The following is an 18588-nucleotide window of genomic DNA, read 5'->3' as shown; positions in this document are numbered from 1 at the left end:
TCCGGCATGCCAGCAAGCCAATATGGGTGGTAAGTTAGGTGGATGTTGATTTTTGTGATACGTACCTGTTGGTCTTTGTGCTGTCCTCCAAAGCTGGTTGAATGTTTAGGTTTTTCGTCAGCTGCCAGAGGACTGAGTTGCCAATGAACCGCACCCCACAGACTGAGCCAAAAGCCGGCAACACTGTTCAGCAACCAGCGTACGGCAACTCAGTTCCTCACTCCAGATGGCAGTAGAATCCGGGCTGTGACAAAAATGGCGCCCGCAACATGGGGCCTGAGAAATCAGGTCTACCACAGCATTGATTTTGGCCACAATAGTTTCTACCTTGTCTCATGTGTTTGTCTGTGCAGGTCCCGGTGTTGATAGTTAATTTGTCCAAATCGCGTGTCCATAGATGAATACTTGAAGTCTGGGTGGGAAAAGTGGTCAGGTATTCATCTCTTCCAAAGGGGGACGTAAGTCACGATTTCGAACGGTGTAATACCTGATAGTCGTTTGCGACGTAACCTAGGGAGTAGATAATACCATTCATCAGCAATAGTAGTTAGTTTCAATAGCCCAAATTGTGTTAACTTACCAGTCCGTCCGTATACTTTTAGATTCACATATGCCAACCAAATAGCGTCGTGGATGAAATTTGTGTTTAGTGTTTCTCCATTGTCCTTTTGGTTTTGTTAATAAGGGGGTAACACAATACCGTTTTTTTTCATTTGTAAGTGCCAGCAGTACGTATCTGTGAAAAGAGAAATAGGGGAAAATTTATGTTGTGTTGGAGTTATGCAAATTTTCTTGTTATTAATCCACCCTATTGGTTTGCAGTTACTCACCTGTTTGAAGAATCACTTTTTGAATCCTTTTCCTGAATTTTGTATCGATTGGTAATTACCTTTTTCTCTTTTAGTGTTAGTTTCGGAATTATTTTGAAATTTATAATTTTCTCCAAGATGTATACTTTGGATAGGGATATAGGATTAGGGAACATATGTTTGTAGATAAATGAATTGGTTTTAAATTTGAATTCGATTTTTGAAGAAGTGTGTATGTGTGCGTGATCTGATCTGAATATATATATATATACATATATATATATATATATATATATATATATATATATATATATATATATATATATATATATATATATATATATATATATATATATATATATATATATATATATATATATATATATATATATATATATATATATATATATATATATATATATATATATATATATATATATATATATATATATATATATATATATATATATATATATATATTGTTACGTTTTTATATTTAGGCGTTTTTAATTACCCGACAATTAAAACACAGTTCTTTTGAATAACGACAATCTACAATTTATTTACTTTGACTTCACACTTTACAATTCGTTCACACTGAAGTTATTCGTTTGACGCTTTAATTAAGACTGACTCGTTAGCAGCATGCGAGCGCTTTTATATATGACGGTGTGGCAATACGAGAACATTCTGGTAGCACTACAATATTCTGGCAACGCCAGAACATTCTTAGACAATGCTAGAAGGATCTACGACCATTAAGATGTTCATCTGGTGGCTGCCAAACACATACACACTCACATAGATATATGCTCGCATTACTACAACAACAACAATAATGACAATAGACAATGAGATGAAATGAGAATGCAGAATAACAAAGCAAAGGGGTTGCTATTCTATGAGAGAGTAAGAACTAACATTTTGGTAAGCAAACAAAAGAACATAAACGAAATTCAGGAAAATACTAGAAATGAATAGATGATTCCAACAAGTGATAGCGAAATTTTATCGTTACAATTTGAAATTTTAAATTAACGGAAACTAATTTAAATAAACTTATATCTATAATTATTAAATTCGTAACACTGCCTCCCGCTTAAGCCTGTTCGTCCCGAACAGGCACAGAACCTGTTCCGTAAGGAGCCAATCGTTCCAGATGTACAACTTTCATCTTTGATCTAGGGCTGTCGTCCTTCTGAATCCGGTATACAACATCATTGATCTTCTTGATGACTTTGTATGGGCCTTCCCACTGTGTTTGCAGTTTAGGACACAATCCTTTCTTTCGTTGCGGGTTAAATAGCAGAACCAATTCTTCTTCTTGGAAGCCCTCTGTATTTACAGCACGATCGTATCTCGCCTTCATTCTGTTGCTGACCATTTTTATTTTGTTGCGCACTGATTCGTGAACTTCACCGAAAGTGTTTGGGATGCCGTTTCTGTTTTCTTCCATGGCGAGCTCATTAGGTTTAGCGCCGAATATCAGATCGCCAGGCAACTTCAACTCAGTTCCGAATAGAACATTGGCCGGTGTTCGAGAGGTGGAATCATGAATGGCAGATCTATACGACAGCAAAAACTTTGGTATATGCTCGTCCCAGTCCCTCTGGCCGTTGTCCACTACTTTTCGAAGATGTTCCTCCAGAGTGCGATTAAACCTTTCTACCATGCCATCGGATTGTGGATGTAATGGCGTAGTCCTCGTTTTCTTGATACCAAGGGATTCACACATCTCTTTGAATATGGCCGATTCAAAATTTCTTCCCTGGTCTGAGTGAATCTCGGACGGCACACCGTAGCGACATATCCAGTTTTTGTTGACCACATCCACAATCGTTTTTGCCTCTTGGTTTGGAATTGCATACACCTCCGGCCATTTGCTGAAGTAATCCATGACCACAAGGACATAACGGTTTCCAGAATCACTTACTGGGAAAGGGCCTGCCACGTCCATTGCTATTCTTTCAAACGGGGCTCCTGGTCTATATTCTTGCATAGGACCTCGACTTTTCCTTGTTGGACCTTTCGCCTTCATGCACTTCTCGCAATTGGCTACCCATTCAGCAATTGATTTCTGGCATCCAACCCAGTAGAATCGTTGCTTCACTTTCTCGGCGGTTTTGGTTATTCCCAGATGACCTCCACTGGGACCATTATGGAACTCCGCCAAAACGTCTCTTATTTTGGAATCCGGTACGATGATCAAATTTCGGCTGCTCTTGCCATCTTCGCTTTCCCATTTACGTTGCAGGGATCCATTGACTAGAACTAAACTATCCCATTGAGCCCAGTATGATTTCATAAGTGGACTTTCGGCTGCGATGTCTTTCTTACTGGGCTTCTTGTTCTCTTCCTTTGCCGAAATAATTTTGTTCAAAATGGGATCTTTACGCTGTTCTGTTGGCCAGTCCATCCCAGATTCGATGTGTAACAGCCGAATATCAACAATCTCCTCCTTATGTTCAGCTTTCGAGCAGTGCTTGCATTCTATACTGCAAGGTCGACGTGACAAAGCGTCAGCGTTACCGTGTTTTCCACCTTTTCTATGCTCGATACTGAAATCATAGCTTTGGCGCCTCTCGATCCAACGTGCCAGTTGAGCTTCCGGATTCTTGAATTGGAGCAACCATCGTAGAGCTGAGTGATCAGTCCTGAGCAAGAAGTGTTGTCCATACAAATATTTATGATAATGTTTTACACCTAGGGTTGCCAGATGATGGTTGCCGAAATCCGGGACATTGCGCCGTACATTCCGGGATTTGTCGGGACAAGCAAAAACAGTCATATTTTTCGATATTAGTTCCCCATATTTTATCACTTGGTAAATTTGCATAAACGCCATGGCGTAGTCGTAATTGTCAGCAAGCTTTGAAATTCCTAAATATATTGGAGCCTCTGAAACTTTCTCCCAATATGGCTGCGACGATTTTATATAAAACGTAAATAATTTTGGGAATATTTTTTTTTTTAAACGGAAACCGAAACTCATATTTACTGGCATATTACTTTCGGGTTTGGCAAACAAACTTAAGCTCTGAGGTGACAATCGCTGCTTCTTTTGTAGTGGCTTTCGACTGGACTGGGAATTTGGATATCGCCATGGACATGGTTTTAGGTGTATTTCGTATCCGAATTGGGGATTGTTATAGTGTCACTAAAGGGTCTATGGTAATCATAGGATAAAATCGAACTTTGAAATGATGGCAGGGAGCACAAACTTGACTTATAATTTGTTAAAATGCATTTTGCAGAAAAACGTGAATTGGATATTTGCGTATATTTTTTTACATTTACTACTCAAGTGACAGCTGATGATTCGCAAGACAGTGATTTGATTTTTTTCTCAAAGTGGTGAGATTAAATGAAATGGTACAAAATCGGACAAACAAATGTACATTTAAAATGTATGAAAATCCAAAACCAAAAATAATTTTGAAAGCGATTTAATTTTAAATCGTTTTCATTTTTAAGAAATGTAAAAAAATAAAACATATGCCTTGAGTAATTGAAATTCCGGGATATTTGGTAAATTTTGTGAAAGATCCGGGACACCTCATAGAGACGAAATTCCGGGACAATCCAGGCGAATCCCGGCCATCTGGCAAGCCTATTTACACCCTCTATGACGGCTAGCAGCTCTCGTCGCGTTACACAGTAGTTCTTTTCGGGCTTGGACAACGTTCGGCTGAAATATCCGATGACCTTCTCCTTGCCGTCTATCTGTTGGGATAGCACACCTCCAATACCATGCGCGCTAGCATCTGTATCCAAAACAAATTTTTCGCCCGGAATAGGATACGCTAGAACAGGAGCTGAACATAAAAGTTCTTTTAAATGTTGGAATGAATCCTCCTGTTCGTCGCTCCACTGGAACTTCTGACCTTTCTGCGTCAATTTATGGAGACTAGCGGCGATGCTGGCGAAGTTTGGGACGAATCGTCGGTAATATGTACATAACCCAAGGAAACTTCTTAATTCGTGGAGATTTCGGGGTCGTGGCCAATCTCTGACAGCTTGGATTTTGTCTTCATCGGTGGATATGCCCTCTGCAGTCACATGATGACCCAGGTATTTAACTTCCCGCTGGAAAAGGGAGCATTTCTTTGCGTTAAGGCGTAGACCAGCGGCTGACAATTGCTGGATAACGTCTTTCAAGTTCTTAAGGTGCTCGTCAAATGTTTTGCCCATCACTATGATGTCGTCCAAGTATATCAAGCACGACTTCCAGTGCAACCCCTTCAGTACCCTTCAGTAGACCGCCATTAACGCCAAAAGCCGTCTTTTCCTTGTCTTTCTCGGCGATCTCTACTTGCCAATATCCACTCTGCAAATCAAGCGTAGAAAACCATGTTGTTCCGGCTAGTGTGTCCAACGTGTCATCAATGCGTGGAAGCGGATAACTGTCCTTTTTGGTGACATCATTCAGTTTTCTGTAGTCCACGCAGAATCGGGTACTTCCATCTTTCTTTTTGACCAGCACAACTGGGGAACACCAAGGACTTGATGATGGCTCGATCACTCCACTCTCCGCCATTTCCTTTATGAGCTTTTGAACTTCGTCTCTTTTTGCCAGGGGAACACTTCGTGGTGCCTGTTTTATGGGCCTTTCTTCTGCGGTTTTAATTTCATGTTTCACTACAGATGTTCTTCCTTGATTTCCCTTTTCGGAAGCAAAAGCAGAGGAGTTTTTCCACAACAATTGCTTGGCTTTATTTCTCTCTGACGGCGATAGATGACGTGTCCAAGCCTCGAAATACCCTTCTAGATGTTTTCTCACTGCTCCATGTGTCTTTGATGAGGTGCCACCCAAATTGACTATTGCCTCGGCTGGTGTACATTTTCCAATATCAGAAAATTTTACGATTTGCTCATGATTGTCAGACAAGTTCAAGACACGAACTGGTATTAGTCTCTCTTCGTTCGTTGTTACCAGGGCACTTGCTATCAAGATGTTGTTGCTTTTGTTTTCTGCTGGTTCAACAACCCACAATTGGCCGACTTCACAATCTCCATTCATAGAAACCCATATAATTGCTTCGGCATTCGGTGGTATAGACTCCGACTGGCTCGTTGTCAAACGTCTGACAGGTGTATTCCCGTCGTATCCCACGTTTACCGTTATTTCGGCATCGCACCATGTCATTACACGACGCTTAATATCCAAATTGAGACCAAAAGCAATCATGAAATCCGCTCCAATTATAACTTCGTCTACTATATCTGCCACAATGAAATCATAAGTAACGGATTTGTTAGCAATAGTTAATTTTACGGTGACCTTTCCATATACGGTTGCGGGTTCCCCTGTAGCCGTGCGTAGCTTGACTCCAATCAGTGGTGTAACTTTTCCTTTTACTAAATCAGATCTAATGATAGACTTTGATGCACCAGTATCCAACGTCAAAGTACGCTTGTCGCCATTAATAGCACCCGCAATAGTTAAATTGTTATTTTTCTGTTGAACTATTGCTATGGAGATGGTGGGGCCATCGACTGTGGGAGCCAGCTCTTGCCCCGCTGAACTAGCTCGATTTAGTTTAAAGGTGACTCACTTGACTGTGGGGTCACCTTCTTATGGCTATTGTTTAATGGAGATGGTGATGTGGACCTTGACCGTTTGCGTCGTGCTTTGCATTCTCGAGCTAGATGTCCCGGCTTATCACAGTTATAGCATTTGATCCGGGATTTATTTGCCTCTTGCTTCATTTCTTGCATTGCCTGCTTAACGGCTTCTTTCACTGAATCAATCACGGAATTTGATTCGTCATTCTCGGTCTCCACCTTACGTACTTTGTGAATTTGAGGACGTGCTAGTACCCTCGCTGTCTCTTGTGTAAGGGCAAATGTTACAGTTTCCACAAATGTAGCTTTTTGTGACGCATATGTTGCACATTTTATGTCTGGGTCTCGAATGCCATTCACAAAGGTCTCAATTTTGATGCGGTCCACAAGTGGGTGACTCTCTCCTGGGTATGCCAACAGCACCAACCGCTCAACTTCTGTTGCAAAATCTTGTAGAGTCTCATTTGATTTCTGGACCCTTCCTCTTAATTCCATTCTGAAGATGTCTTGCTTATGTTCTCCACCGTACTTGCGTTGTAGCGCAGCTATTACTTCCTTATAGTTATTTCTGGAAGAAGTTGGGATACTTTGTATTACATCGGCAGCATTACCCTTCAATGCCAACAGAAGTTCAATTGCTCAGTCGTTGTCATTCCACATGTTTCTGGATGCCACCGTCTCAAATTGGAATTTGAAAACATCAAATGAAGATGAACCATCAAAAACAGGAGTTTTGATTTTTGGGCCCTCGATTACGCGCACTGGACCACCTTTCATTTCTAGTTCTGACATTTTTTTCTCAAGGTGTAGAAATTTTTCATCGTGAACCACAAATTTCTTATCCAATTCCACAATTTGACTTTCAATGTGGTCTACGCGTTTCTCCATACCTTCCGAAAGTTGTTGTAACTTTTCATTAAGAATTCTAGAATTTTCGTCAAATTTCTCCACCAAAAGAAGAGAATTTTCTTCCATCATTTTTCTAGAATTTTCTTGCATTTTTAGAGCGTTTTCTTCCAGCAATTTTCTAGAATTTTCTTCCATTTTTAGAGAATTTGCTTCCAGTTTTCTAGAATTCTCTTCCATCATTTTGCTCAAAACATTGAGCATTGAGGTGTAATCCACAACACTCGAAGCCACAGATGGAGTTTCTACACTGCTTGTATTGACGAGTATTGATTCATCAATGTCTTCCTTATAATCAAACTCATGCGTCGCAATGTCCATATTACGCCGTTCAAACTCTTCCAGTAGACGCTTTTGAAGCTGGGCCTTATTGCCTGTTGTCGGCAGCTCCAGTTTGCTCAATTCCTTTTTTAAGTCTTCCACACGAAGCTCATTAAACTTCATTGTAGATTTTTTTTCGTTATTTCACTTCCGACACCAATTGTAACGTTTTTATATTTAGGCGTTTTTAATTACCCGACAATTAAAACACAGTTCTTTTGAATAACGACAATCTACAATTTATTTACTTTGACTTCACACTTTACAATTCGTTCACACTGAAGTTATTCGTTTGACGCTTTAATTAAGACTGACTCGTTAGCAGCATGCGAGCGCTTTTATATATGACGGTGTGGCAATACGAGAACATTCTGGTAGCACTACAATATTCTGGCAACGCCAGAACATTCTTAGACAATGCTAGAAGGATCTACGACCATTAAGATGTTCATCTGGTGGCTGCCAAACACATACACACTCACATAGATATATGCTCGCATTACTACAACAACAACAATAATGACAATAGACAATGAGATGAAATGAGAATGCAGAATAACAAAGCAAAGGGGTTGCTATTCTATGAGAGAGTAAGAACTAACATTTTGGTAAGCAAACAAAAGAACATAAACGAAATTCAGGAAAATACTAGAAATGAATAGATGATTCCAACAAGTGATAGCGAAATTTTATCGTTACAATTTGAAATTTTAAATTAACGGAAACTAATTTAAATAAACTTATATCTATAATTATTAAATTCGTAACAATATATATAAATTAAAATAAATTATTGCGGCCAAGGGGACACCATGGTTGGGGAGGGTCAGGCCATGACATGCCTTGGAAATCCGGCATGCCAGCAAGCCAATATGGGTGGTAAGTTAGGTGGATGTTGATTTTTGTGATTCGTACCTGTTGGTCTTTGTGCTGTCCTCCAAAGCTGGTTGAATGTTTAGTTTTTTCGTCAGCTGCCAGAGGACTGAGTTGCCAATGAACCGCGCCCCACAGACTGAGCCAAAAGCCGGCAACACTGTTCAGCAACCAGCGTACGGCAACTCAGTTCCTCACTCCAGATGGCAGTAGCCTCCGGGCTGTGACAAAAATGGCGCCCGCAACATGGGGCCTGAGAAATCAGGTCTACCACAGCATTGATTTTGGCCACAATAGTTTCTACCTTGTCTCATGTGTTTGTCTGTGCAGGTCCCGGTGTTGATAGTTAATTTGTCCAAATCGCGTGTCCATAGATGAATACGTGAAGTCTGGGTGGGAAAAGTGGTCAGGTATTCATCTCTTCCAAAGGGGGACGTAAGTCACGATTTCGAACGGTGTAATACCTGATAGTCGTTTGCGACGTAACCTAGGGAGTAGATAATACCATTCATCAGCAATAGTAGTTAGTTTCAATAGCCCAAATTGTGTTAACTTACCAGTCCGTCCGTATACTTTTAGATTCACATATGCCAACCAAATAGCGTCGTGGATGAAATTTGTGTTTAGTGTTTCTCCATTGTCCTTTTGGTTTTGTTAATAAGGGGGTAACACAATACGGTTTTTTTTTTCATTTGTAAGTGCCAGCAGTACGTATCTGTGAAAAGAGAAATAGGGGAAAATTTATGTTGTGTTGGAGTTATGCAAATTTTCTTGTTATTAATCCACCCTATTGGTTTGCAGTTACTCACCTGTTTGAAGAATCACTTTTTGAATCCTTTTCCTGAATTTTGTATCGATTGGTAATTACCTTTTTCTCTTTTAGTGTTAGTTTCGGAATTATTTTGAAATTTATAATTTTCTCCAAGATGTATACTTTGGATAGCCTGAAAAGGGATATAGGATTAGGGAACATATGTTTGTAGATAAATGAATTGGTTTTAAATTTGAATTCGATTTTTGAAGAAGTGTGTATGTGTGCGTGATCTGATCTGAATATATATATATATATATATATATATATATATATATATATATATATATATATATATATATATATATATATATATATATATATATATATATATATATATATATATATATATATATATATATATATATATATATATATATATATATATATATATATATATATATATATATATATTGTTACGTTTTTATATTTAGGCGTTTTTAATTACCCGACAATTAAAACACAGTTCTTTTGAATAACGACAATCTACAATTTATTTACTTTGACTTCACACTTTACAATTCGTTCACACTGAAGTTATTCGTTTGACGCTTTAATTAAGACTGACTCGTTAGCAGCATGCGAGCGCTTTTATATATGACGGTGTGGCAATACGAGAACATTCTGGTAGCACTACAATATTCTGGCAACGCCAGAACATTCTTAGACAATGCTAGAAGGATCTACGACCATTAAGATGTTCATCTGGTGGCTGCCAAACACATACACACTCATATAGATATATGCTCGCATTACTACAACAACAACAATAATGACAATAGACAATGAGATGAAATGAGAATGCAGAATAACAAAGCAAAGGGGTTGCTATTCCATGAGAGAGTAAGAACTAACATTTTGGTAAGCAAACAAAAGAACATAAACGAAATTCAGGAAAATACTAGAAATGAATAGATGATTCCAACAAGTGATAGCGAAATTTTATCGTTACAATTTGAAATTTTAAATTAACGGAAACTAATTTAAATAAACTTATATCTATAATTATTAAATTCGTAACACTGCCTCCCGCTTAAGCCTGTTCGTCCCGAACAGGCACAGAACCTGTTCCGTAAGGAGCCAATCGTTCCAGATGTACAACTTTCATCTTTGATCTAGGGCTGTCGTCCTTCTGAATCCGGTATACAACATCATTGATCTTCTTGATGACTTTGTATGGGCCTTCCCACTGTGTTTGCAGTTTAGGACACAATCCTTTCTTTCGTTGCGGGTTAAATAGCAGAACCAATTCTTCTTCTTGGAAGCCCTCTGTATTTACAGCACGATCGTATCTCGCCTTCATTCTGTTGCTGACCATTTTTATTTTGTTGCGCACTGATTCGTGAACTTCACCGAAAGTGTTTGGGATGCCGTTTCTGTTTTCTTCCATGGCGAGCTCATTAGGTTTAGCGCCGAATATCAGATCGCCAGGCAACTTCAACTCAGTTCCGAATAGAACATTGGCCGGTGTTCGAGAGGTGGAATCATGAATGGCAGATCTATACGACAGCAAAAACTTTGGTATATGCTCGTCCCAGTCCCTCTGGCCGTTGTCCACTACTTTTCGAAGATGTTCCTCCAGAGTGCGATTAAACCTTTCTACCATGCCATCGGATTGTGGATGTAATGGCGTAGTCCTCGTTTTCTTGATACCAAGGGATTCACACATCTCTTTGAATATGGCCGATTCAAAATTTCTTCCCTGGTCTGAGTGAATCTCGGACGGCACACCGTAGCGACATATCCAGTTTTTGTTGACCACATCCACAATCGTTTTTGCCTCTTGGTTTGGAATTGCATACACCTCCGGCCATTTGCTGAAGTAATCCATGACCACAAGGACATAACGGTTTCCAGAATCACTTACTGGGAAAGGGCCTGCCACGTCCATTGCTATTCTTTCAAACGGGGCTCCTGGTCTATATTCTTGCATAGGACCTCGACTTTTCCTTGTTGGACCTTTCGCCTTCATGCACTTCTCGCAATTGGCTACCCATTCAGCAATTGATTTCTGGCATCCAACCCAGTAGAATCGTTGCTTCACTTTCTCGGCGGTTTTGGTTATTCCCAGATGACCTCCACTGGGACCATTATGGAACTCCGCCAAAACGTCTCTTATTTTGGAATCCGGTACGATGATCAAATTTCGGCTGCTCTTGCCATCTTCGCTTTCCCATTTACGTTGCAGGGATCCATTGACTAGAACTAAACTATCCCATTGAGCCCAGTATGATTTCATAAGTGGACTTTCGGCTGCGATGTCTTTCTTACTGGGCTTCTTGTTCTCTTCCTTTGCCGAAATAATTTTGTTCAAAATGGGATCTTTACGCTGTTCTGTTGGCCAGTCCACCCCAGATTCGATGTGTAACAGCCGAATATCAACAATCTCCTCCTTATGTTCAGCTTTCGAGCAGTGCTTGCATTCTATACTGCAAGGTCGACGTGACAAAGCGTCAGCGTTACCGTGTTTTCCACCTTTTCTATGCTCGATACTGAAATCATAGCTTTGGAGCCTCTCGATCCAACGTGCCAGTTGAGCTTCCGGATTCTTGAATTGGAGCAACCATCGTAGAGCTGAGTGATCAGTCCTGAGCAAGAAGTGTTGTCCATACAAATATTTATGATAATGTTTTACACCCTCTATGACGGCTAGCAGCTCTCGTCGCGTTACACAGTAGTTCTTTTCGGGCTTGGACAACGTTCGGCTGAAATATCCGATGACCTTCTCCTTGCCGTCTATCTGTTGGGATAGCACACCTCCAATACCATGCGCGCTAGCATCTGTATCCAAAACAAATTTTTCGCCCGGAATAGGATACGCTAGAACAGGAGCTGAACATAAAAGTTCTTTTAAATGTTGGAATGAATCCTCCTGTTCGTCGCTCCACTGGAACTTCTGACCTTTCTGCGTCAATTTATGGAGACTAGCGGCGATGCTGGCGAAGTTTGGGACGAATCGTCGGTAATATGTACATAACCCAAGGAAACTTCTTAATTCGTGGAGATTTCGGGGTCGTGGCCAATCTCTGACAGCTTGGATTTTGTCTTCATCGGTGGATATGCCCTCTGCAGTCACATGATGACCCAGGTATTTAACTTCCCGCTGGAAAAGGGAGCATTTCTTTGCGTTAAGGCGTAGACCAGCGGCTGACAATTGCTGGATAACGTCTTTCAAGTTCTTAAGGTGCTCGTCAAATGTTTTGCCCATCACTATGATGTCGTCCAAGTATATCAAGCACGACTTCCAGTGCAACCCCTTCAGTACCCGCTCCATCAATCTTTCGAAGGTAGCCGGAGCGTTGCAGAGCCCGAACGGCATTACATTGAATTGCCAGAGACCGCCATTAACGCCAAAAGCCGTCTTTTCCTTGTCTTTCTCGGCAATCTCTACTTGCCAATATCCACTCTGCAAATCAAGCGTAGAAAACCATGTTGTTCCGGCTAGTGTGTCCAACGTGTCATCAATGCGTGGAAGCGGATAACTGTCCTTTTTGGTGACATCATTCAGTTTTCTGTAGTCCACGCAGAATCGGGTACTTCCATCTTTCTTTTTGACCAGCACAACTGGGGAACACCAAGGACTTGATGATGGCTCGATCACTCCACTCTCCGCCATTTCCTTTATGAGCTTTTGAACTTCGTCTCTTTTTGCCAGGGGAACACTTCGTGGTGCCTGTTTTATGGGCCTTTCTTCTGCGGTTTTAATTTCATGTTTCACTACAGATGTTCTTCCTTGATTTCCCTTTTCAGAAGCAAAAGCAGAGGCGTTTTTCCACAACAATTGCTTGGCTTTATTTCTCTCTGACGGCGATAGATGACGTGTCCAAGCCTCGAAATACCCTTCTAGATGTTTTCTCACTGCTCCATGTGTCTTTGATGAGGTGCCTCCCAAATTGACTATTGCCTCGGCTGGTGTACATTTTCCAATATCAGAAAATTTTACGATTTGCTCATGATTGTCAGACAAGTTCAAGACACGAACTGGTATTAGTCTCTCTTCGTTCGTTGTTACCAGGGCACTTGCTATCAAGATGTTGTTGCTTTTGTTTTCTGCTGGTTCAACAACCCACAATTGGCCGACTTCACAATCTCCATTCATAGAAACCCATATAATTGCTTCGGCATTCGGTGGTATAGACTCCGACTGGCTCGTTGTCAAACGTCTGACAGGTGTATTCCCGTCGTATCCCACGTTTACCGTTATTTCGGCATCGCACCATGTCATTACACGACGCTTCATATCCAAATTGAGACCAAAAGCAATCATGAAATCCGCTCCAATTATAACTTCGTCTACTATATCTGCCACAATGAAATCATAAGTAACGGATTTGTTAGCAATAGTTAATTTTACGGTGACCTTTCCATATACGGTTGCGGGTTCCCCTGTAGCCGTGCGTAGCTTGACTCCAATCAGTGGTGTAACTTTTCCTTTTACTAAATCAGATCTAATGATAGACTTTGATGCACCAGTATCCAACGTCAAAGTACGCTTGTCGCCATTAATAACACCCGCAATAGTTAAATTGTTATTTTTCTGTTGAACTATTGCTATGGAGATGGTGGGGCCATCGACTGTGGGAGCCAGCTCTTGCCCCGCTGAACTAGCTCGATTTAGTTTAAAGGTGACTCACTTGACTGTGGGGTCACCTTCTTATGGCTATTGTTTAATGGAGATGGTGATGTGGACCTTGACCGTTTGCGTCGTGCTTTGCATTCTCGAGCTAGATGTCCCGGCTTATCACAGTTATAGCATTTGATCCGGGATTTATTTGCCTCTTGCTTCATTTCTTGCATTGCCTGCTTAACGGCTTCTTTCACTGAATCAATCACGGAATTTGATTCGTCATTCTCGGTCTCCACCTTACGTACTTTGTGAATTTGAGGACGTGCTAGTACCCTCGCTGTCTCTTGTGTAAGGGCAAATGTTACAGTTTCCACAAATGTAGCTTTTTGTGACGCATATGTTGCACATTTTATGTCTGGGTCTCGAATGCCATTCACAAAGGTCTCAATTTTGATGCGGTCCACAAGTGGGTGACTCTCTCCTGGGTATGCCAACAGCACCAACCGCTCAACTTCTGTTGCAAAATCTTGTAGAGTCTCATTTGATTTCTGGACCCTTCCTCTTAATTCCATTCTGAAGATGTCTTGCTTATGTTCTCCACCGTACTTGCGTTGTAGCGCAGCTATTACTTCCTTATAGTTATTTCTGGAAGAAGTTGGGATACTTTGTATTACATCGGCAGCATTACCCTTCAATGCCAACAGAAGTTCAATTGCTCAGTCGTTGTCATTCCACATGTTTCTGGATGCCACCGTCTCAAATTGGAATTTGAAAACATCAAATGAAGATGAACCATCAAAAACAGGAGTTTTGATTTTTGGGCCCTCGATTACGCGCACTGGACCACCTTTCATTTCTAGTTCTGACATTTTTTTCTCAAGGTGTAGAAATTTTTCATCGTGAACCACAAATTTCTTATCCAATTCCACAATTTGACTTTCAATGTGGTCTACGCGTTTCTCCATACCTTCCGAAAGTTGTTGTAACTTTTCATTAAGAATTCTAGAATTTTCGTCATATTTCTCCACCAAAAGAAGAGAATTTTCTTCCATCATTTTTCTAGAATTTTCTTGCATTTTTAGAGCGTTTTCTTCCAGCAATTTTCTAGAATTTTCTTCCATTTTTAGAGAATTTGCTTCCAGTTTTCTAGAATTCTCTTCCATCATTTTGCTCAAAACATTGAGCATTGAGGTGTAATCCACAACACTCGAAGCCACAGATGGAGTTTCTACACTGCTTGTATTGACGAGTATTGATTCATCAATGTCTTCCTTATAATCAAACTCATGCGTCGCAATGTCCATATTACGCCGTTCAAACTCTTCCAGTAGACGCTTTTGAAGCTGGGCCTTATTGCCTGTTGTCGGCAGCTCCATTTTGCTCAATTCCTTTTTTAAGTCTTCCACACGAAGCTCATTAAACTTCATTGTAGATTTTTTTTCGTTATTTCACTTCCGACACCAATTGTTACGTTTTTATATTTAGGCGTTTTTAATTACCCGACAATTAAAACACAGTTCTTTTGAATAACGACAATCTACAATTTATTTACTTTGACTTCACACTTTACAATTCGTTCACACTGAAGTTATTCGTTTGACGCTTTAATTAAGACTGACTCGTTAGCAGCATGCGAGCGCTTTTATATATGACGGTGTGGCAATACGAGAACATTCTGGTAGCACTACAATATTCTGGCAACGCCAGAACATTCTTAGACAATGCTAGAAGGATCTACGACCATTAAGATGTTCATCTGGTGGCTGCCAAACACATACACACTCACATAGATATATGCTCGCATTACTACAACAACAACAATAATGACAATAGACAATGAGATGAAATGAGAATGCAGAATAACAAAGCAAAGGGGTTGCTATTCTATGAGAGAGTAAGAACTAACATTTTGGTAAGCAAACAAAAGAACATAAACGAAATTCAGGAAAATACTAGAAATGAATAGATGATTCCAACAAGTGATAGCGAAATTTTATCGTTACAATTTGAAATTTTAAATTAACGGAAACTAATTTAAATAAACTTATATCTATAATTATTAAATTCGTAACAATATATATAAATTAAAATAAATTATTGCGGCCAAGGGGACACCATGGTTGGGGAGGGTCAGGCCATGACATGCCTTGGAAATCCGGCATGCCAGCAAGCCAATATGGGTGGTAAGTTAGGTGGATGTTGATTTTTGTGATTCGTACCTGTTGGTCTTTGTGCTGTCCTCCAAAGCTGGTTGAATGTTTAGTTTTTTCGTCAGCTGCCAGAGGACTGAGTTGCCAATGAACCGCGCCCCACAGACTGAGCCAAAAGCCGGCAACACTGTTCAGCAACCAGCGTACGGCAACTCAGTTCCTCACTCCAGATGGCAGTAGCCTCCGGGCTGTGACAAAAATGGCGCCCGCAACATGGGGCCTGAGAAATCAGGTCTACCACAGCATTGATTTTGGCCACAATAGTTTCTACCTTGTCTCATGTGTTTGTCTGTGCAGGTCCCGGTGTTGATAGTTAATTTGTCCAAATCGCGTGTCCATAGATGAATACGTGAAGTCTGGGTGGGAAAAGTGGTCAGGTATTCATCTCTTCCAAAGGGGGACGTAAGTCACGATTTCGAACGGTGTAATACCTGATAGTCGTTTGCGACGTAACCTAGGGAGTAGATAATACCATTCATCAGCAATAGTAGTTAGTTTCAATAGCCCAAATTGTGTTAACTTACCAGTCCGTCCGTATACTTTTAGATTCACATATGCCAACCAAATAGCGTCGTGGATGAAATTTGTGTTTAGTGTTTCTCCATTGTCTCCATTGTCCTTTTGGTTTTGTTAATAAGGGGGTAACACAATACCGTTTTTTTTTCATTTGTAAGTGCCAGCAGTACGTATCTGTGAAAAGAGAAATAGGGGAAAATTTATGTTGTGTTGGAGTTATGCAAATTTTCTTGTTATTAATCCACCCTATTGGTTTGCAGTTACTCACCTGTTTGAAGAATCACTTTTTGAATCCTTTTCCTGAATTTTGTATCGATTGGTAATTACCTTTTTCTCTTTTAGTGTTAGTTTCGGAATTATTTTGAAATTTATAATTTTCTCCAAGATTTATACTTTGGATAGCCTGAAAAGGGATATAGGATTAGGGAACATATGTTTGTAGATAAATGAATTGGTTTTAAATTTGAATTCGATTTTTGAAGAAGTGTGTATGTGTGCGTGATCTGATCTGAATATATATATATATATATATATATATATATATATATATATATATATATATATATATATATATATATATATATATATATATATATATATATATATATATATATATATATATATATATATATATATATATATATATATATATATATATATATATATATATATATATATATATATATATATATGTATAATTCGTAGGGTAGTTCAAGTACAAACAAGAACTGTATAAATTCCTAAAGTTGTTCAAGTACAAACAAGAACTGTTAGATGTTGGACATAGGGTACTTGAACCGTATGTCGATGATAATGATGCAAAATGCCAATTTGATCTAGCATGATGTTTATTTTCATTCAAGTTATTTATACTAAATAACTGATGATTAGTCAGAATACTAAGTTAACATGTTGGATATGTAGCCTATGCTATGTCAGTGACTTAAATAATATTTATGCTGACTTAGTATATTAGTTTAATGAACTAGTGCAGCAGAAGTCGACAACCTGACCAATTATTGTCGGTGAAATTTGATTCTTTATTTAAATAGGTCGGCTGTTGACTTCTGCTGCTTACAATGCAAATGATATTTAAACATATATGCTCTATAATATAGCAGCGTAAATGCTATTTACTATGTAATTAATTTTAATTATATTTATGTTATATCCTATAGCAGTGTAATGCAACTGTGTTCTTGAACATTCTCCCCCACGTTGAACGCTACAGGTTCAACTAGCCGGAGACATTTAAATTTCGGGTGACTGGGTAGCATTCGTGTCCGGAACGCTTTGACGTGGTTGGGGAGTGGGCGTGGGTGGTTGGATTGATTCACCGCCTCTTTTCAGAAATATCCATCCAAGGTAGAACATCAACAGCATTGACGATATGATAAGAGCCGTGTAACTTATTGCCATATGGTGATGTCTGTCGGAGTGGTAGGTGGTGCGAAAAGTTGAAATGTCAGCTTCCTGAAGTTTGTTCTGGAGATCTGTTAGCTGCTCGGTATGGTTTATTAATAGCTGATCAGTCGAGTTGAGAATTGCAGTGGACCTTTTCTCATGCGTTGTTAAGTTGAATTTCGGAAAGCCTCGTAGAGTGACTTCAGAGGTTTTGAGGGTGCAAATTGGTTCAAGGTTGATGATCCCGGAACCTTGGAGCGTGTATTGTAGAGTTTTTGTTCCGCAAACAGTACTGACGTCAATTTCATATGTGGTAGCATAAATCCATTGGTTCTTATGATGTAGTTGTTGCCAGATGATAGGCTCCTTGTAAATGTTGAGTTTGCATCTGGTTGTTGGTTTATGCCTGAACATATCTACTTCGCACGAAGCCGCCATAGATCCCTTCGAGAATATCGCGTGATTATTATCGCAGATAAAAGTATCACCGCTTGGTTGAATACAGTTGCGAATGTCATCACTGGAGAGTGGCATGTATTCATCTCGATGGAGATTGATCGCCAAGTACTCTGTTTGGAGGTGTATCGCAACAAGGGTGCCGTTCTC

At 39.7% G+C, this 18588-nt stretch overlaps 1 protein-coding gene and 3 long non-coding RNA genes across 4 annotated transcripts; all 4 read right to left on the bottom strand.

Moving 5' to 3' along the window:
* Window positions 1-127: 127 nt before the first annotated feature.
* Window positions 128-964, bottom strand: LOC142230345 (uncharacterized). Its single transcript, XR_012720660.1, has 3 exons — window positions 831-964; window positions 581-736; window positions 128-510 (listed from the first exon to the last, which is right to left on the bottom strand). It is a non-coding gene; the product is annotated as an uncharacterized LOC142230345 (long non-coding RNA).
* A 7471-nt stretch (window positions 965-8435) lies between these two features.
* Window positions 8436-9479, bottom strand: LOC142229111 (uncharacterized). Its single transcript, XR_012720337.1, has 3 exons — window positions 9284-9479; window positions 9032-9189; window positions 8436-8961 (listed from the first exon to the last, which is right to left on the bottom strand). It is a non-coding gene; the product is annotated as an uncharacterized LOC142229111 (long non-coding RNA).
* A 6498-nt stretch (window positions 9480-15977) lies between these two features.
* Window positions 15978-17042, bottom strand: LOC142230344 (uncharacterized). The gene is made up of 3 exons (XR_012720659.1): window positions 16847-17042; window positions 16587-16752; window positions 15978-16516 (listed from the first exon to the last, which is right to left on the bottom strand). It is a non-coding gene; the product is annotated as an uncharacterized LOC142230344 (long non-coding RNA).
* A 787-nt stretch (window positions 17043-17829) lies between these two features.
* On the bottom strand, window positions 17830-18516 carry LOC142230909 (uncharacterized). The gene has a single exon (XM_075301527.1). It carries the CDS (start codon window positions 18514-18516, stop codon window positions 17830-17832), a length of 687 nt encoding a protein of 228 aa, XP_075157642.1.
* Between the last annotated feature and the right edge of the window lie 72 nt (window positions 18517-18588).

The sequence above is a fragment of the Haematobia irritans genome, chromosome 3 (genome assembly GCF_050003625.1).
Source record: "Haematobia irritans isolate KBUSLIRL chromosome 3, ASM5000362v1, whole genome shotgun sequence".
NCBI classification, from domain to species: Eukaryota; Metazoa; Arthropoda; class Insecta; order Diptera; family Muscidae; genus Haematobia; species Haematobia irritans.
This window is presented reverse-complemented; position numbering and strand designations above follow the sequence as displayed.